Genomic DNA, 21,339 nt, shown 5'->3' on the forward strand with positions numbered 1-21,339 from the left:
GATAATCTGCTGAGCCCTAAATACATTCCTTCCGACTGAGACGGACCGATCACTGCGGCTCGTTTTCTTATTACCCAAGGAGGATTAGCAGCATACTTCAACCCGGCTGCCTCACAACCTACTGCCTAACCCTGATGAAATTGCTGCTAAATTACACAGCAGTCGGTGTGGAGGACAACCCTCTTGGAATATCAAATGTGTGATGTTGTATGTGCTGTTGAGACTGATCTCAATAGCTGTCATAAATCATGAATATTCATAGTAATTATGTAACCTCCATTCTCCTGTGCCAGCCCCACCCCATCTTGTTACTTTCCTTGAGATGGTTTACCTGGCAATTTATGGGGAAGGTATTGTTTTGTTGATCTCGTTTGAGTCGTAAATATTGTTTCATTAGCCTTCAACAATGAGCTGGATGTGCACATGCAGCTGTCAATCAATGCCAGTGTCAGTCAATGGTATATTGAACCTGTGATGCTTGCGTGTTTCATCCAGGAACATATATATACGATGTATTGTATGCACAGTATGTACATGTATATCTGTCTTTCTTTGAGGGGAATTCCCTTCTTCACCCATCCAGGGAGGTGGTACCCTCCTACCCCATCCTACCCTTCCCCTACCCTACCTCACCATACCACCTTTTAGAGTACAAGTACAGCAGTTTGTCATGATTGACCCATTTTGTGCCCAGTTGATTTACAACAGCTCCTCTTGCCAAACTTCTTTTTTCTTTTAAATTAGCATTCATCGATTAAGCCAAACTTGACCTATGGTTGTAAAGTTAGCGAGCCCACTGAGGTGTTGGAATGTGCCTCAGTCCAACATGAAGGCAACGGTAGCACAAAAGGGATTTTGTAGGGGGTGAGGTAATCTTGATTCATTGACAATTGGTTTCTATAAATTCTAAGCATTTGTGTCAGTTTGTATAGAAAGCACTCCAGCGTATGTGGCAGTTGGTGAACTTGGCACAGTAAGAGTTTACCTGTTGAAGACGAGTCCTGTCTGAGTATACTCAGGCAGGTGCGTATGGGAAATGCGTGTCGTGGGAAAATCAGCCCTCAATGGGTTAAACTAGTGACCACATACCCTGCCCCATTTTTCCCACCTTGCCCCACCCCCTTTTTCCTAATACCCCCCCCCCCCCATCTTACAACATTCCCAATTTCCTCCCTTTGCCCACCCTAGGGAGAGAGAAAGGGGGGCATACCCGCCACCTGATCCTCCCAGTGGGACCCCACTCTTGGTAATGAGTGCAGCTCTTCATCCATTAAAGTTCAAGTTCTGCCTTTTGGCCCTGTGACCATTCCCTGCTGTTACGGGTGAATCTTCATGTGGATTGTTCTTCTGGAGTACCCCATTAGGCTTGCTATGCAGTCTCCAGCCAGCCTGGCTGCTATGTTTGTTTTTTCTTGCATTTGAAGTACATTGCAATGTGTCTGGCTGTTGAGTTACCCCAAATATTTTCTTTCTTCTTTTTAGTCTGATTTTTTGTTTAAATCCTTGTTTCCTGCAATAGATACATGGGTGTGATTACCTCTCAAGAACTTTTAATCATTCCTTTTTAGAATTGTTCAGTTATCGCGATTTGGAGCCGACAACCTTTTTTGGTGGCATGAGATTTTCACGAATTGTCACAGGTATTCAATTCATGATAGTGTTGACAAGAATTTTTGCATGCATTTTAACTTCGCAAATCTCAGCTCCTCACAAAATTCAAGAAAATTTCATACATTAGTATAAGTTTCTAGTTTTATATAGTATAAATGCAAAACAGCGGCAAAAATTCATTGGTGCCATCTTTGCACATTGGTTTGTTTGTTGCATTTGACTTTAAATGGTTGAAACCAGAGCTGTGTCATCAGTCGGTAAAGAATCCATCCCCAGGTCAATCCTTCCTTCAGCCTGGCCACATTGCTCTATTTTATAGCTCCTTAATCTACTTGAGTCATCCTCGGACGTAAATGCTCAAAGGTCCCTCGTTCGTACGTTCGAAAGAGGCAGTGCACCAATCTTCTTTCTATTTGGAAGGGATCAAAGATAGGGTGGGGGTTCAGCAGTGTATTCTTTACCATCTTCCCCCATTTTCAGAGCATCCATTTCAGGCATGACAATTGTGGAAATTTCAATATCACGAGTGCAAGCTTTTTATCGAGTAAATGCATGAGTTCCAAACATAATTAAAAAAGAAAAATAACGATGCCTACGGCCCTTTCTACTCTTGAAATATGCTTGGTTCTATGGCTATGAAATTTGTGGCAAGCAGTAGTAGCATCTAGTGTTCTTCCCATGTGGTATCTGTACATGCTGTAGTATGAATAGAGAGATGATGATGTTCTGTGGGATGCCCTCCTTGTGCTCAGTCTCCCTTACCCCCATCCTCTTTGCTGTACCCTTGTGACCTTTGACCTACACACACACAACTAGGGAAGGAGTTCCTGTACTCTCAAGTTTCACATTGCTTCTTCTACCATGTTAAGGAAGAACATGGGACTGGAAAATGAAAGCAAAACAAAACAAACCTGTTCAAATTGATGAAATTTTTCTGCCGAGTTGTTCTTATTGCAACTGATTGGCAAATTGCCCTAAATTGACGTGAATAAGCACTGAAACGATCAGTGGTTTATTATTGTTATCATTATTTATCATATTTATGTCGATGTAGGGCAATTTGTCAATCAGTTGCAATCAAAACAAAACTGGAAATAGCAACAAAACAGCTTCCCAGCACATCTTCAAGTTGTGTGACACCCCTTCCCCCTCCCTCCACCTCCCCTCAACAGAGGTGTGACACTTTGTATGCACTCACAGGTTGCACCTTCACACACGCCCCTAAACCCCGCCCCTATTTTTCTCCATCATTCATCCCCCCTCTCCCTTTTTTTATACCAGAGGGGGTATGCAGCTCATCAATAATTGTCTGTCAGCCACATCATTAAGGGGATCAATGTGATATGAAGATTTTCAACGAACCGCCCTCCCTCCCTGAAACAATACGAGGCCTTGCCTCCTTCGGTATGCCGATTTGATGATGAGGCTAAATAGGCCGGGCGGATCAATGACCTGTCACAGGTAATCTCGTTAGGACTCATCCCTCCGTAGAATGTTGCATCTTCAGTGTATTGTTTCAGCGCATTTTTTATTCTGTTGCAATACTGGATGTACTTCTCTTCTTTGTTGTCGTTGTTCAGAGGAAACATTGTACTTTGATCTCTTATTCATGATTTATTTGTTTGCCGGCTTCATTCGATAGAGATCAGACTTTCCTCTGCATGTGTAGTAATTTAATCACTTGATGAGCCAGCAAGATTTGATTGTTAGAGAAACTAGTGTAATGAAGACAGACTTGATGCACTGGGCACTGACACACAGGTTCATGTGTCTGGATAGGTACTTATTAACTCCTTCATTGCCACGCAATAAGTGCATCTACTATATCTGTCAAGATTTTTATGAGGTGTCTTGGAATAGATCCAGTCCTCTGAGGAAACAGTGCATAACAGTGAATGTCTTTTGAGTGCTTGCCTTCAGGTGTATTCTAGTTGTCTTGATCACAGGATCATGAAAGTTGTTGTTGAGAAATGTTCATGGAGAAGGTCAGAGGTCAACTGCAAAGATCAACTGACATTTGCCATGTAGAAAGACCTCATAGGGTAATTGATCTTTCACTTTTCTGTTGCATTGGTATGATATGTCATTAATTTCATTCGTGGAATTTTGGTCATTTGTTGAGCGGATGAAAATCTAACTAGGTTAATACCCATGTAAGGAGCATTCATGAGGGCTTCAAGCGTATAATTTGTTCCTTTCCTCTCATTGTAGGCCCTGTTTGTTTGTTTGTGTGTGTTGGTAGGGGTTGGAGGTATGAGAGAGAATGAATGCAATAAATGGTTACACTCATATCCCACATTGATGTTTGTAGTATAATCTAGCACAGGGCCGTCCTGCTATGAACGATATACATGTGAACCCGTTTGAGGCTAGTCCAGAGTATACTCGGTCAGGTGTTTATGGGAAATTCATGTCATATCAAATCAGCTCGTCCTCAACGGGTTAAGAGTCCATCATTAACCCATTGAGGACGAGTCCCGAGTATACTTGGGCAGGTGTCTGTGGGAAGTGCCTGATGTATAGCAAAATCAGTCCGTCCTCAATGGGTTAAGAGTCCTTAGGAATGGGAGAAGAATCGAATGCTTTACTCCCGCTCTGTGTTTTGGAAGGTGACCTTAAAACTCGACATCGCTGCCACAATGGACTTGTCATGGATCAAACTCCGATCAAAGCTCAACACTCAGAGACCTGTGAATCCGTCAGTGACTACCCTTTAGTGGATCATCCAACCGTATTCAATATTAGTGGAATCACCCCCCCCCCCTCCCCAACCACTGCCCAGACATGTCTTCAATTTATATTTTTTGACCAACCATGCAGAAAAAAAGACAAAAAGAAAATCTTGCTGGGGGCTCGATTGTAGAGGCTATTGAAAGAAATAAACATCAATGCAACATCAACAAATAGATTAGGCGTTAAAAGAAAATAGTGGGGGGGGGGGGTAGGAAATGACTGGTTTGATACAAATTATCTTTTCTTTTTTCCAGACCTGGCCTAGATACATGGGGTAACAATACCTCACGGGGGTTGTATCCCCCTCTCATACTCAGCCATGTGTGACTGTCAATGACTTTTGAATGCAATTCTTCTCTTTCTCAATTAGCCACCAATAGCGCATGCTATTCACTGCGAAAATCAGGTGACTAAATATTGACAATTAGTAGCACTTCAAAGTTGAAAGTATGAAAGAGTCATGGGGGTGTGGAATGGGGGGGGGGGGGCGCGGAGGGGAGAGAAGGTTAGGGTATGTCACTGGATTGGTAGATAGAAGACTTATATGTGTGAGAGGAACGTCGTTCTTGCACTATAAAAGGGTGAAGTTCGAAGTTCGTGGGATGCTGCAATTTTTTTTTTTTTGCCTGTCTTTGTCCGTTTTCCTCCCCCACGGATCTATCTCCTATGATTAATGACCCCGTGGAAGAGTTGGAAACTTTGTTAGAAATTTGCCGGGGCTAATTTTTACAGTGTTTGGGCTAAGCAGACCACACACTATCAGTAAAGGAAGAAGCATCTTTCTGTGTAAAGCCTGTATAGGGAGGTCAAGGTGATAGAATTTAGGGAAAACCCTGTTCCATTTTGAAAACTGCTGGAGCTGCAAAAAGGCAGAGACACATGTGGCGCATTTTTAAGCGCTCCTCTTTAGATCCTACCATTTTTGAGTTAGCGACTGTAAAGTGTGTACATTGTGCAAGCACATGATATAACTTTTGAGATATGGAGAGGGAATGTGGAGATCAATATCGGCACAATATTTATGTATACGTTTATGTAAATAAAAGAGGATACATTGGAGTAGGCCAGGTGCAGGGCTTGTAATGTTGTCTGTTTGCTGCAACAGTCCTGGCACTTTAATGTTTGCCATTTATCATAAATGTTTGGAAGCGATGGCAAACTGTGCGAGACATAGCGTACGTCATGCATACATGTATACAAACTGTGCACTCATAAACGCAGAATATATATTGCGTGCCATGCCAAAGGTGCACGCCCACAGCATTGGGATAGGGTATATGGGAGGCTCGGAGACTCCGTCGTACTTTCTTCTCAAAGTCCCTGCTTCTGCCGGAGATATTTGGCAGTTATGCCATCGGCCAATCCTTATCTGTGATTTTATGTGCGTTGCTGCTCAGCCATGGTTTTAATCAGGGAGTTGTTTCAATCAAACCCATGGTATGTCATTGGAGGAAAATGAAAGTATAGTTGTTGTTTTTTCCTCTATTTGAAAGCTTTCTCTTTCTCTGTGTAAATCAAGTATGGATGGACAGTACTCACTCTCTGGGACAGTTCAGCAAAAAGTCATCACATGGTACTCATTGGTTGTCCATATATGGCTAGGTCTACATCAGGGGCTGATAGCTAGAAAAAATAGACCCATAGGCCTTATCAGCACTATGGACCTTCCCAGTACCCCCTCCCCTCCCCTCCCTTACCCTCCCATCGCCTCTACATCTTCCCTTGTGCTTCTTTACCTCACTGGCTCTAGCTCTCTTCTCTCTCTTTCTTTTTCTCTCCCCCATTCAGACGCAAGCCAGTTTATACCAAAACTCGATAAAGAAACGACGTATAAAGAATCATCGTATAGCCGATAGACCGTTCAGATACTAATTTCGACCATTCCGGAAAAACGTCGTAGAGATGTGCAATTCCACACTGCCCATGTTGTTATGGTCATGAGTGACAGGTACAAGGTCACCTTTCGTGCTCGCTCCCATTAAACCCCGCCCAGTTATACTGTTCTATGGTCGCCATACGTTCAGACGCACAATGGACATGATGGAATACTGATTCGTTATCGAGTTCTAGTTCGAAATGATGCTCTGACCGTCGTTTCACTATACAATTGTACGTCGTTTTGTTATATGTCGTTTTGTTAGTCAGCGTTCAGACGTATAAATTCATCATATAGCTATACCGTTCTAGTATAAATTTTTTTGCATCTGAATGCCCTGAAAATCTCTCTCTCTCTATCTATCTATCTATCTATCTATCTATCTATCTATCTATCTATCTATCTATTCATCGATCTATCTATTTATCTATCTATCTATCTATCTATCTATCTATCTATCTATCTATCTATCTATCTCTATCTTGCCTATTGACCATTCAACCATGGGTGCACAATCGAGTTGCTATGATAATTGAAGACCCTCAAAGGATTTAACTGCGCACACTCAAGAAGACCAAAGCTTCAGCTACTTGTGCGGCATGATCTCATTCACGACTTTGGGATCCTCCAACCTTCAATCACAGATAAGCTCCATGGCAGATGTAAATTTTTACGTCACTATTGCAATTTCACCAATTCTAACAGCTTAAAGCTGGCAGAATCTTTTCCACTAGAAGTGTCATTTTTTCCCCCATCAGCAATATCATTTTTTCCGTAAAGTTAGTGAATAGTCAGATTTTTATGTGGAATTTCCAGGAGAGGCACATTTCTGATGTCACTAATATACATGTACAGTTTGTACATATTTTGTATTTCAAAAGTTGTATATGCTAGAGGTGATTTATGTGGAACGTGCTGTATATTCCAGACAGTTTGTATACTTCAATAACTATTATGTGTAAATCATATTTTGCGATGCTGCATTCATGTACAGAACACATGCATTCTGTTACGTATAAGGATCTTACGCATATGTCTGTCAGCAAGCAGATAGTACAGTATATTGATCAACCCCTCCCGGATGATATTATGTGTGTGCCAGATATCATGCGGTTGTGAATTGCTCTTGTGCTAAAGGGCTTCAGCTGTTTGGATGATTTCTTTTCTTCTTTTTAATGTGCAGTTGTCTGTGTTTGCTGGCGAAACATGCTGTTTAGATTGAGTGTTTGCTTATGTAGGATTTTGTTGCAACGACAATGTGGATATGAAATCTCGGATCTGTTTTGGCAGCGGGGCGTGATGCTTTAATGTTCCCTGAACCTTGGACTATCATTCATAAACCTGGAAACAATGGGAGTTTAAAGAGAGGGAGGGAGAGGGTGAGGAAGAATACCCTTGTCCCCAATTTGCTCCAGGCATCCTCCGCTCTCTAACTCCTCCCCCCCCATCCCCCCCCCCCCCCCCCCCCCCCCAGCCACCAATGCCTTGAAGTCATGTTTCGGGCATTGTTTGTGATGAAAGACGGTGCGGATTTAGCCGTGATCTTCTGGGGCATACGTCAGCCGTCAGCGGTGGGATCCTCGAGTTCGGTGCCTCCCATGGGGTGCATGTATAGCATCGGTGTCAAGTCCCGTTCACATCTGATTCTTAAAACCTGTCTCTTTCCCCACAATTTATTGATTCCACTCATTTCTGTCTCTTACTATTAGTCTATCTCTTTGCCGTTATTATCTCTCTCATTCACTCATAGTTCTCTTTATCTCACTTTTGTCAAAAGAGCATAATGTTGTAGAAGTGGGTTTACTATAAAAAGGAAAAGATGACATATAGGGATTTGAAATCAAGATTACCGACCTGTGCCCAACTATTTCTATTCCACAGTGAAAAAAGAAGCATGAGTATAAAATATAAGGTTCATTCATACACAAGACATAACTTAGTTAGAGAGGTAGACAATCAAGTCTTGTGAGAGACGGTGAGTGTGTTTAGTTACAGCAATGAGACTTATTTCCTGTGCATAATTTATTATGACTTTGATGTAATAGGTAATGTGCCTTCAAATGCGTAATGAATAGCACAGTGTCTATCCATACAGAAAAAAAGGGGGGAATTAAATGCTTAATGAAAGAAAAAAGAATGATGATTTGGGTTTTCATGATCTTTGTTGTGAAATACAAACACATACACATGATACAGTACTTGTTGGTTGTTGTAGACTTGAAATCTGTAATATGCTGTCTGTATCGTATAAATAAACTCAACAATGATTATGGGGAATGATTACGGAAAATGATCCTCATTTGGTCTCAGAATAATGAGGAAAGAGTGATTCGTCATTAGTTTTGCACTGATTGTCTCAGCTTGGCATACATACTATGCATCAGTTCACTTGGACAGTGTAATTATTCATGTCAAATGATGGACTATACACAACATTATAATCGCTTCTCGTGAAAATGATACAATCTGGGTGATTTTATGAATGTCATTTGTACGTCGAGCGCTGTATAAAAACAGGATAGCACGTAACAAAAGTGCAGAGGCCATTGACGTTTTCTAAAAGGGAAATGGTTAAAGCTGGAGGCAGGGGTGAAAGGGGGGGGGGTGAGGAGGGAGATGGAGGGATTGGGGTTTGGTGGAGAGGGTAATAACACTTTCATTGGTCTTGTTAATTAGATTCCATTCCATGCATATAAAGCCCGACCTCCAACTCGGTTTCCAATTAGCCTGATGATGCCAATATCCCCATGAAGTTCAGCCGAGGTCGAAATCAAGGTCAAATTTGAAATGTGAACTGTCGGCAGCTCAGCGAGCGGTGCTGTCAGTGGTATTTATCATTCAGAAATATCAAACAGCTTTTTGACATCGTCAAAAAGAGACAACTTATTTTTTTTTCTCCCCTCATCTGAGAAGAACTATTGGAGTGGAGAGAAAATGTGTGAAAAAAAAAGAGGAAAAGGGAGGGAAAAAAAAACTCCAGAGAACTCGTTCTACCTATACTTAAAACATAAATTCATAATTTTGGCTGGTCTACGTGCCGGTAAGCATGCCGATCTTACATCACTAGGGTGGGTGGAGCCTATAGTTGTATTATTGTACCTCGGCGCGGGAGACCTGTGGAGCCAAAAGGAAAAAAAAAAACAGAGAGAAGAGGACCAAATCGGGAACATTCCTTATTGTCTTTCACCTCGTCATCCCCCGGCAGAAGTTGTTTAGACATGGCATGAAATGATGGTCCCGTCTCGCTGACAAATGAATGGTCCCATTAAGCGATACGAATATGTTCTGTCTGCACAGATTTGATGTGATCTCCTCCCAGTATTCAGTGTTTTGTTATTGTTGTTTGTACCCCCTTCTCTTTCTGTGTCTTTGAATTTGTGAGAGGAATATATATACATCAGAGGAATGCCATTGTTTCAGGTATCCAGGTATGGAGTGATGTTGAAGGAGATGAAAGGTGGGGAAGGAGGTGATGAAATGCCCCAGCGACCGAGCACTTCCCCAGAGATTCGGGGGCACGGGCAGTCAGTGTCAGGTGCGCTTGGAGAGCATCAAGTCTAGCCGGCTGTGCCTACCTTTGCCCCTCGTGATACACACAGAGCCTCTGGTTTTTCCTCTCTTCTGAGCTTGAGGTTGCCGTGGCAACGATTTGTGAAGGAATTTTCTTCATCTCCATATCTCTTTCTGTATCTCTGACTGTCTGCTTTTTCATCTCATGCCATGTTAGAACATTCATCCCAGAGCTGCATGTGATAGGGGAGGGGCTCGTGCCAAGAGCAGAGCGCATTGATGAGATGGGGGGGGGGGGGGGGGGGAGGAAGAGGGTGATTGAATGGGATAATAGGAATTGGGAGTTGAGGTTGTTTTCCTTTCAATTTTTTGCAGAGGTTCTGTTCTGCCCTCTAGCATTGATCTTAATTGCTTGTGATATGTCAACATGTAGCACCCTTGTCACATCGAGAAACCACTCTTCTTGGACTGGTGATAATTTGTCGTCTCTTTTTTCGACATTTATCATTGTCTCTCTCTCTTTCTTTCTCTCTAGGATGAAAATAATATGCCTTACCTCATCATCTGTAGTAAACAACCAATGTGTGAATTCTGTGGTTGCCTTATGGACATTATGGCTGATGTTTCATGTATTTTTGTCGAACTGCAGTAGCATTTATCATTATCTCAGTAAAAACATAAGCTTAAGTAACAAAAAGGGAAATTAACAACCTTATTGTGACATGCTGTATCGTATGATAGATGACATTTTGTGATCACTTCTACCAAATATATAATATACCCACTTTTTTTCTGTTTCATAACTTAAGCCAAAAACTATTTTAACCTTACATTGACAATATCTTGTGCCCTGTACAGTCCCACAAGATGTTAATCATGGTGTAGATACAGCACACAAATCAGCTTCTTTATATTGAAATAGACAAATTTTATGAATGTAACATTCGTTTTTAATACAGACTTATGTTAGCAATCTGGTTGATTTCCTTGAATTTTTGGTTTATACTCTCTGTAGTGTTTGATGCAAACATATCAGTCATGTGACATAAATAGTCATGTGGCATAAGTAGTCATGTGACATAGATAGTCATGTGACATAAATAGTCATGAGACACAAGAATCTGAAGTCGTCAGGGTGCAAGCGTGGCAAGATTCAGGCTCTGTTGGATGGTGAAATTCCTCTGCTGTACAGTTTGTCATATTTTGCGGATGCATTTTTTTTTCTGGCTGTGTGGGGATGCGGCTCAGTGTGAAGATAATTCTTCCGGTATGAGGAGAATCCCCTCCGTCTCCAGTCTGAGTCTGTTGCAAATGTTCAAACTTTGGGTCGGTGGGAGCAAGGAGCATTTGAAGCTCTCTTGTGGGAGCTGATGTTTGTGGCTGTCTTGATGCAGACATATATTAGAGCTCCGCTTATTAAACTTGTTTGTGTTTGTATGTTTGTGTGTATATCTTTATCTCTGTCTTTCTTTTCTGTGTCAAGATGCTCAGGATGAAGTAGTGCCAGGTTATAGCTCTGGCAATTTTTGGGATGGGATGTGGGGACGCATCAATGATACCATCTGCATTGAGGGATTTTTCTAGTAGGCTCAACTTTAGCTACAGTGCACCATGGGCTTTGTAGCATGGTCTTGCTTTTTGCTCACTATGTCTGGTATGAAAATATTGCTTCAAGGCTCTTTGCTGGTTCGCACGTACTCTTGCCTGGCAGTAAATTAGTCTTTCAGTAGTATTGCCAGATCCATTGTATATTTACCCATCACAACTGTCTGTAGTCTAGTGATCAAATACCAATGATGCAAAATAAAAAAGACAAAATACAAATACAAAATATTGCAAAACTACACATTAAATACTGGGGCATTATCATTTCAAAGGCAGCTGTCATTGTTAGTATATGGAAATTTGTAGAACATAGAAGATCAATGTGTTTGACTTTCTCACATGATATATACCTGTGTATGAATGTTTGTTGTAAAAAATCTTTGTGTTGTGTTTAATATCAGAAGCAAGCTTCAAAATTTGTATGTATTCAGGCAACATGGACATTCCGTATGTCTTGGGTTTATGATGAATGGGATTGCAAGCATGCGAAAAGATCAGTTTGCGTTTTAATAGTAGCTTGTAGAAGAAGTGAAATCCAAATTTCCATTTTTCATAAATCACAGACTGTACTAAGTTACTATGACTCCCTTTTTGTCCCTTTGCTCAACTTACTATCTGTATATCGTGCACCATTGTATACACTATTATATACATATATCATACAAACCTCGGCAAAATGCACGCTTTTGTATTGTGCACATTAGTATGTCATTTGTGTGTCACACGGCCCGAATGTGCCCCCCAATCCCGGAGTATGATTCACGAAATTCTCCCCTGACCTTCAAAGCTATAGATCATCCTCCCATCTATATTGCTTGGAGGAGGGAGGGAGGGAGGGAGGGAGGGGGGGGGGGGGGGGGGAGAGGGGGACTGGGAAGGGCTTAGGGAAGAGGATCTCACAAATTCACTGAACAAGTCGGCAGCCATTCTTTTTCTCCCTGCTGCCTCTCTCTGGAACTGTGGTGCTTTAAAGGTGTCATCATAGCAACGCTCCTGCATCTATGTAGATAAATGCAATCAGTTGTTGGTTTGTTTGTTTTCATCTGTATTGTCACCGACAGGATCTTAAATGTGTGCTGGGATTTTTTATTCTTTCACACATGCGGAACCGCCTTCCTCGCTTCATTTGAGAGTTATAATCTGCCTGGGGTTTTGGTTGTCTTTTTTATCTTTTGCCCTTTAAAAAAAAAAATGTTAGCAAAAGACCCTTCCTCGCTTCATTTGAGAGTCATAATCTGCCTGGGGTTTTGGTTGTCTTTTTTATCTTTTCTCCTTTAAAAAAAAAAATGTTGTTACAGTAGCAAAAGACCCATTTCTCATTTCCCATAAAGCTACCGACAGTCTCTGTCAAACATACAGAGGCAGCTATGTATATATGTTGCTGAGCCCCCCCCCCCCCCCTCCCTCCCGCCATTTTCTCTCCCTGACGTTGGCATTTGCATGTTTATTTCTGGGAAGCAGCCTGTACAAGACATCTGTAGGAAAATGTCGCATCACGGAACGGCCGGATGCGCAGGAATTTTGAGTTAGCCTGACGACCGCTCCTGTGTCCCACGCATATAAATGCAGTACAATCTTTCCAAATTCTCACACATTTTCATGGACTGATTTCTTTCTTTCTTTCTTTTTTTCGCTGTTTTGCTTTTGTCTACCTACTCTGGCTGTGCAAGTGCCCGCCTACAGTTGGGGGATCATTTGTTTTTCTCTGCCATGAATTATGCCAAAGAGACAAAGCGATGAGGTCAGACTATCAGGTCACCAGAAAGATGAAGAGAGGGAACATGAGGGGAGATGCTAAAAAGAGCACGATGAAACACATGCACACAAAATGCAGGATGCGTGGAGTATAATTCATCCAATTTTTCTTCAATGTTTAAAAATGCATGCATTGTAAATCACTGCAACTTGGTGAATGCCTGTGTGAAGGTAAGATTCACTCTGCCACCCCCCCCCCCCCCCCCCCCCCCCCCCCCCCGGGAACACACACTAATTTGGCAAGCAGTTATGATGCACTCATTTCCTTGGATGGGACCATATCATTGCGGTGTGGGACTGTTCCCATAGCAACTTGCACGTTAAGGACTGCATCATTATCATCATCATCATCATCAACGTTGTACCTCAGTGTTGCCTCATTTGCCATCTGCGGAACATTAATGTACAATGCATGTCATGAGTTGATAAATGATACAAGGCAAGAATTTATTCCCGTATCTGCCATGTTCGGGTCAAGAAAAATATGCGCATATCGACTTCAGGTAGAGATGTCTTCCTGTAAGGAATCTCCCCCACCCCCCTTCCTCGGTGAAAAATGTAGATAAGAAATGTTCATTCCCAAACTCGCCATCAAAACATGCCTCCCCGGTGGGTCTGATTTGATAGGCTTCTCTGCTCTGCGTCCCTCATCTCTGTTTTCCCTTGCCTCTATTTCTTGATTGTTTTCACCTGATTGAAATGCTTCTGTTGGAGATGAGATTTATGAAACCTCAATGCCGTTTTTGCTACCACAACCTCGTAGTACCCTGTGGCATTTCATCTCATTTTTTTTTAAATGTACACACTGTATTATAAATGTATAATGGGGAATTTGCTCTGTAACATATCACAGAAGTAATTGAAGCGCCTTGTGTCCTAAAAATTGCAAGTGTTTTGTTCTTTCACGCCAATATCACGAGCAGACTTCTCACAAATATTGACTTGCTTTGTCTTAACAATGTAAAATCATCTTTTGTCGTATCTTGAAAGTCTAAAGCCCAGTCATCACTCTATATTTTGCAGTGGTGGGACGAGTATACCATGCCACAGCTCTTGGTAGTGTTCTTAAAATGGAGTGCAGTCGAGCACGGCATGCATTGTGCGAGAAGAACTGGTTGACATCGGGGCTCGGTGTTTAGGAAGAATGCCATTGTGTCTCGCAAATTATCATAGGGAGTCTCAGATATTGTCTTCAGAAACGTTTGTGGGATTTTACCTGAATGAGCCAATTTTCTGTAATGTTTCTTTTTGACAGGCCTAGGTTTTTGTAGGAGCATACAAACCGTTGAAGCTGTACGCATTGTCTTTTGTAGACCCTTTATATGATTCGCTAACTACTGTACCTACTACGAATATAATGAATTCCTATGGTGTTTTGTTTGTTGTTTCTTTCTCCAGTCAAGGCATCACTGAACATCAGTATTTGTTCTGCTTAGTAGTTGAATCTGTAGCATCCTAAAGAATACTAACATGTGTCCAAGCACCACTGAAAGTTTGGTATGCCGTCGTCGTCGGGGGTGGACGCTGTAAGGATGTGCGATTTCACACTGCGCTGCTCCAATTCTTTAACGTACCACTCGCGTTTACTCGCTTGACTAGCGAGCAGTGATACGGTGAGGGGACATAATCAATGCGCTTTCCAGCACCTGGGGTTAAAACCACAAGCCCGTGCCGTGTTGTTTTGCATCTCGGAAATTGGCCCTATCATTGTTCTGTTTTCTCCAAGATGAGACATGTATTGATCTAGGGTTAGAGACGCAACCACTCTAATGCCTCTCTCTCTATCTTCCCCTTGGTCTATATACAGTGAGAGCCAGCAGAATCAGTTAAGGTGAGTGGATACCAGCCCCATACCCCAAAACCTACCCCCACCCTTCCCCCCTTTTGGAGTGCTCCGTGTTGTGATTTTTCTATCTAGTTTCTTCACTCTCTACATTCTTCCCTTTCTATTGCTAGTCTTCTCATCAAGCCATGCTCCTTTGCCAGTTCACTTCTTCCATTTTTCGCTGGGAGGTGTTTTTTTTTTTAATATCACTGACTTCTGCTTTATCCTTTGTGTGGATTTACTTTAAACACCATTATTTTAAGTTTGTTTTTTTAATTTGTTTTTTTGTTTTGTTTTTTACACCCAGTGTGTTCATTAGAGTTCATTTAAGCCGTAATGCAACCAATCAGAGTTGAGCTACTGACTGGTCTTGAGTGGTTAGTGGTAAAATATAATTCAAACTTCACCAAATTTTTGCCAACTTCTCCCTGCCACAGAAGCAAGAAATTTGCGTGTTTCCATGGGATTTTTATCATTTTGCTTTTTCTATGTTTTTGTTTGAACAGTTCATCAAAATGTGTGGCTTGCACTATAGAATTCCATTGGTCTATGTGTACCTTGTGTAGCTTGTCATGGGGGAGGGGGGGGGGGGGGATAGCATTCTGTAAATATAGATAGTGTTAAATTGTTATGGCGTTGTTGTGTAGGTTTTCCTGTATCATATCAATTCTAAATCATTTCATACACACTCTGTCAGGCAAAATATGATGGACAAGAAATATGTAATTTCTGCAGTTTCTTTTTTATCCCATGTTGGATGTTGTACCAATTTGTTATGCACTGCTTTTATAGGGCTGTTGCAATTTTGTTAGCTTTGGTTGAGTTCAGTTTTAGGAGATTGTCTTTATTTCTCAGAACCAAAAGAAGGGGTGTGGATTACCCCAACCAGTGGAAAGTAACCCTTAGTGTGTGCATATGTGTGTCTGTGTGTTTGTGTAACCCCTCTTTCACATCCGTTTTTTCGTGGCGATCATGGGCAACACCATTTTGAGTACCTTTCTAGTGCTTTTTTTTTTCCTCGGTGTGACATGAATAAATAAACATGACTGCCAAAACATTTATGCCAAATTTCTGATGGCAAGACATCTTCAAGTTATCACATCCTACCCTACTGCCTCAAAGTCACAGGTTTAGACAAAGAAAAAGAAAACAAACAAACAAACACCATGCAGCTTCTTTCTCTTTGTAAATTTCCTCCTTTCTTTCATTTCTGTCACTGGTTGTTGTGCTTTTCTTTTCTTTTTAAAGTTACCATGACTATAGATTTAGATGTTTGATTAATTTTTGAAGTATCATATTATTTTATTCTCTTTTTTTTTTGAGGTGGAGGGGGAGCAGGTTTCAGTAAGATGACAATTTCCCAATCAAGAGTTCAACTAATATGACACAAACCACAATTGAATTGTTTTGCACGACAAGGATTAATTTTTGTTTACTGGCTTGTTTTGTACTAGTGGTCATTAAGGTAGATGATCCCCCCCCCCCAAAAAAAAAAAAGACAAAAGAAAAATGTAATGTGTACACAAAGTTCAGTGCCTACATTTGAAGCAGGTGGAAAAGCTAGATTGTAGAAACAAATTAAGCAAAAATTCAAACCAAAGCCAGTATTGCTCAGGTATAAATGACAAGGAGGAACCAGATTTTATATGCAACCTGTAATCTTAAGTGGCAAAATCGGGGAGTAGGCCTACATGCCTAAGCCTAAATCTTTTGTTCCTTCCTTTCTACTCTCTCTAATAAGTGATTAACCTTTTAAGATTTTCGTCTTTGATGTTGAACGTTGCATGCTGATGCAGAAGTTAGCTCTCAGTATTAAACATAATCACTATTCACTCACATTGTGTGCTTTGCTGTGTGGAATCGTTTCCTTTAAAAAAAAAGAGAGATAAGAAATGTCTTATTGGATTTATGACCATTTGTATTGAAACTGTTGTACTATTTGAAAAGAGCACCGTAGCACTGTGTAGACCATGTGAATATCAAAAGGACTTGAGTTCCGAGAAAGGGATGCTTTGCCGGAAATGTCCAGTTATTGAGCAGAATTTTTCTCTTTGTTTGTCATTTATGGTCTTTAAATCAGATTTTTATGTGATGTCAAATGTTGGTATGCTATTTTAGATAATCACGGTCTCTTTTTAAATTCGCAGTCTGTCATGACAGTGGTTAGATTATCATTTTGGTTCTACTGAGAACAGTAAGGGTCTTTATCACATTCAAAGTCTTGATGCTGTTTCATTCTTGTACTTCAACAATTTACAAGAAGTATGATTTTATATATAAGAAGTGTATATTGCAAGAGGCATTCAGAATGATCATGTTTGGAGGTACAATGCAAAGAGCGTATTGAGTTTGCCAAACCAATTTGATTGGGGTCGTAGTGATATGGTATCATCTTCAATGATACAAAGTTTATGAGTGGAAGGCAGTAAATGAGAGGAATTAATGTGGGGGTCATCTGGTACATAAACTGTCAAATTATGTCATTGTTTATTTTCTAGTAAAGTATTGCCTGAGTATTGAGAGGCTAAAGCAGAAGGTGATATCTATTCATCAAATGTATGTGGTAGAAGTATATCAATTATTTACACAGTCCAGACATTTATGATGCACATCCATAGAAACATATGGCTTGGAATGCCCAAACCGAGTAAGGTCAAATCATGGTTACGTATATTGTATACATGCATGTGCTTGGACTGTGTGATTGAGTATACTTTAGAAGTCAAACAATTTGAAGTTGGTGATGGGAAATACAGCGATTGAAGTTTGTTCTCATCACGCAGCTGTAGTAATCGTAAAATGTATACACCTAGGTACTGTTTACGATGTCAGATACTTCACCCTCTTTCATGCTCTGTATGTTATCGCAATATTTATGATTGTAACCAGCCAGAGCAAATAGACGTCCCATCATGCGGAGGGTCATTAGAGTCACTTATGAAATCAATTGGAGTGTAGGTGTCAGGGCGTAAAGGCTGCAGTCATAAATGTCGTGGTCGTACGTCTTCCAGATGGTCCTGGGTTTCAGGGGCAGCATTTCTGCCGGATGATTCAAATGTCAGGTTTCATGATGACCGAGGCTTCTCAAGTTTAATCAGTTTTACCTCAACTCATGGTACAGTTTGCTCGAGCATACAGTATATATACACAAATAATGTTCTGTAGTTGTTATAAATGTCCATTTTATTATCAGTTGATTTATGATGCCAGTAAGCTCTGCTTTGACCTTTTTTCTATAATTTGTGAACTGAGGTCGCCCACTGATATGAAAGAAAAACAAACACGAGACACATGTATTTTGGATATATCACTCGTCTGTTTGTCTCATACAAAATTGGGCCTATGTTTTTGCAGGGTAGTTCAAGCTGTACACTTTGGAAAAAGAGGATTTGCCTCGTGTACATGCTCATGTGCATTTTTGACGTGGTTGTTTTCTTCTCAAGGCAAAAAGTCCTACCGAGTTCAGAAAGTGGACTTGATGAAGGTTTCAAGCAGACTGTACAATACAGCCTAGCGAACACACTCCAGTAACTCCAGTGCCCACACACAAAAGATTTTCCCGAAATGATATTTCTTGTAGTTTTAAACCTTCCTCCCCCCCCCCCCACCCCATAGGTTCTCCATTCACAAGTTCGGATCATTACCCTCCTTTTGTGAAAAGCGTGTAGTATATTGTAATCGGGCGGCAATTATCTCACCCCCCATCCTACTCCCTCTCCCTCTCTCTCCCTTTTCTCTCTCTCTTTCTCTCTCTCCTTGTCTCTTTCTTGTTCTCTCCTTCTTTTTCTTCTTCTCTCTCCCTTTGTGAACATATATATGACTTCTCTCCCATTTTACTGCTAAGAGAATTAACCCGAAAGCCAGGGGCAAATATTTTGGCCACTCTCTAGGACACGAATCTCCATTACAATTGGGTGTGTTGGGTTTTTTTTTTCAGATCTGCTGTTGAAGACACTGCATCATTGTTGTCATTGTTCTGTTGTTCAAGAATAAATAATACTAAAAAAACATTATGACAGAAAATCCAATATCTTGAGGAGTAAGTGATCAGCTTCTCTTCTTCTGTACCAGAAGTTCTCTATGGTACCCATTACTTGGGCTGGTCCCAAAGACATGCCGAGAACTTCTCATTCTTTTTGTGCTGCCCAGCTTAGCTCGTCGAATATTGTAGCACGGATTGAGTGGGTATCCAGGGGCAATAATTAAGCGGACATTATCAAGGTCTCGTAATTGCTGCTAATTGAGCATTTACGGAGTATTTGGAGGGGGGGGGGGGGGGTTGTGGATCGTTTGCCAAGCAAGCACTCGGGTTGAAGTGAGGGAGACAAATGATGGGGCATTAGGTGAGCGGATGTGTTTGTATCTCTGACCAAGAGGAGAAATTCAGAGAATTGACTCTTTTTGTTGTGTTTTTGCGATGACGTGAGGCTGATAGGCACAGAGTTATGTAATAGCCAGTCCTCGGGCACCTGAGCAATGTTATTTAAATCACCATTATCACTACTTGTTCCTCTAGCTTTCATTTGGAGGTATTATCATTACCACAAGTTAAAGTTTGGTACAGTTTTGCAAAGTGGTTCTCTTCCCCCTACCAAAGAATCTGTAAATAATAACTGTTTCATGATGCCATTAGTTACAGCACCCCCTCTTTAGGATCTTGTTTTTGCAGTGTCCAGTCAGTAAGCTCTCATTAAATCTTAACCCGTTTATGATGAGTCCCTAGCAGTATACTCGGGCAGGTGTCTATAGGAAATGCATGATGTAGCAAAATCAGTCCGTCATCAATGGGTTAAGAGCTACTTGCCGTCTAAATGTTAGCCATTCATTCAGCTTTAATACATAATGCTTGAAGTACTTAGTGTAATAGATTTGTTTTCCAGTGGCACGAACCTGCATTTTAAAACAAAGCAGAGATAGATATATGATTATGAATGTAGCCCAAAATATGAAATTACAAAACAGTTTAGTCAATATGTGGCTGTAACACATTAAGCAGTTGCCCTTGGTTGATTTTTATTGTTTGAGGCGCACTTTCTTTGTAAACTGTAAATTTTGCCCATAAATGTAGGACACACCTGCTAGAATTTCCAAAGAAAAGGACAAAGGATACAGACATGGAAAGCATTGATTCATATCAAAACAAGCTTATTGAAATGTTTATCCCGTGACGGGGAGCCTGAAGGTTGAATGTCAAGTTGCTGCAACCATGCAATACTCTCAATGGCTCAGAAATTAAGCAGAGCTTGATTTAGAACAGCACATACTCCCTAATGGAAAACAAATTTTGACACAGATAGGAGACGGATCATGTGAAAAACAAGACGTGAATTATGTCGCTATAAAAATAAACACCAAAGTGGCGTGCCAAATAAACTGAAAGGAGTATTGTCTGGGAATCACATGTGTTTGTGTGTATGCATATGTTTGTGTTTTTATGTATATGTTTGCGTATGAATATATAAATATATATCTATATATTTCAAGGCTGGTATTGATGTGGGCATAATGTTCCCCAATGGATCCCAAATCTGTATCACAAGAGATAAATAAGTCATGTATACCAGGGGATGTGTGTCAAACCCCGTTTTTCCACCACCGGCAGCAGACAAACGAGAGGGATGGGGCGGTGGATGATAGATGGCTCACTACTGCGCAGGGGGGCACCGGTGGGTGAGAAGCAGGTGACAATCCTGCCCTCTTCACAAAGTCAAGGGAATACACGGCTAGTCTTGACATTCTAGACCCATAGTACCTGTTTTTGTTTCATTTTCTCCAAAGTTTGCTGATATCAAACAAGTCCGTGACTAAATACTGATAAATGTGTTGCGGTCTCTTCGGGGGTACCAAATCCAGCCTATTGTCTGCTAGGTACTTGCTGCATAACAGTATTTCATAGAGTTATTTTGGAATGCCTCAGTACCTTAATTGCCAAGGTTTCTATTTTTGTAAATATATGTATTAACCCTTGACGTATTGATGGTCCAGATGTTTAAAATCACATACAGTGTTGGTCAGTCTAGATAGTTTTGATAACAAGTCTGTTATGGATTCAGGAGCTCTAAGTTGTCAGAGGGCATACTTTTTTTCATAATAACACCATTGACTTCAGACATCAAAGGATGCATTAATTGAGGATTTTAGAGTTTTGTATGGGATGAGTTAAACATGGGTGATAACGAGTGCCACATGGGTTTAGTCTCTGAAAGGTACGAAGCATCTCCTTGAGTTATCAATTATGTGTCAACCATGAGCCAAAATGAGCCAAAATTAGATCGAGGGCAGGGACTAGATAATAGCCATGGAAGAGAATTTATTCACTTTAAACGGCTTGGTCGAGCTGTCATCAATTTGAATTTCTGTCGGGTGACAAAATTGAACTGATTTTTTATGAGTGCACTCACAGAAAAGATGGTTTGAAATGATG

The 21,339-nt window shown here is 40.9% G+C and overlaps 1 protein-coding gene across 1 annotated transcript in view; it reads left to right on the forward strand.

Annotated features, from left to right (window-relative positions):
- LOC139735591 (RNA-binding protein 38-like) overlaps nucleotides 1-21,339 on the forward strand; it is a 143,262-nt gene that overhangs the window by 95,230 nt on the left and 26,693 nt on the right. The window contains exon 4 of the mRNA XM_071646348.1: nucleotides 14,898-14,921. Coding sequence (XP_071502449.1) covers nucleotides 14,898-14,921 — 24 coding nt within the window. The remainder of the gene's footprint in view (nucleotides 1-14,897; nucleotides 14,922-21,339) is intronic.

This window comes from Diadema antillarum, unplaced genomic scaffold (assembly GCF_040938485.1).
Source record: "Diadema antillarum isolate AM-2024a unplaced genomic scaffold, OU_Dant_1.0 seq00000586_RagTag, whole genome shotgun sequence".
NCBI classification, from domain to species: domain Eukaryota; kingdom Metazoa; phylum Echinodermata; class Echinoidea; order Diadematoida; family Diadematidae; genus Diadema; species Diadema antillarum.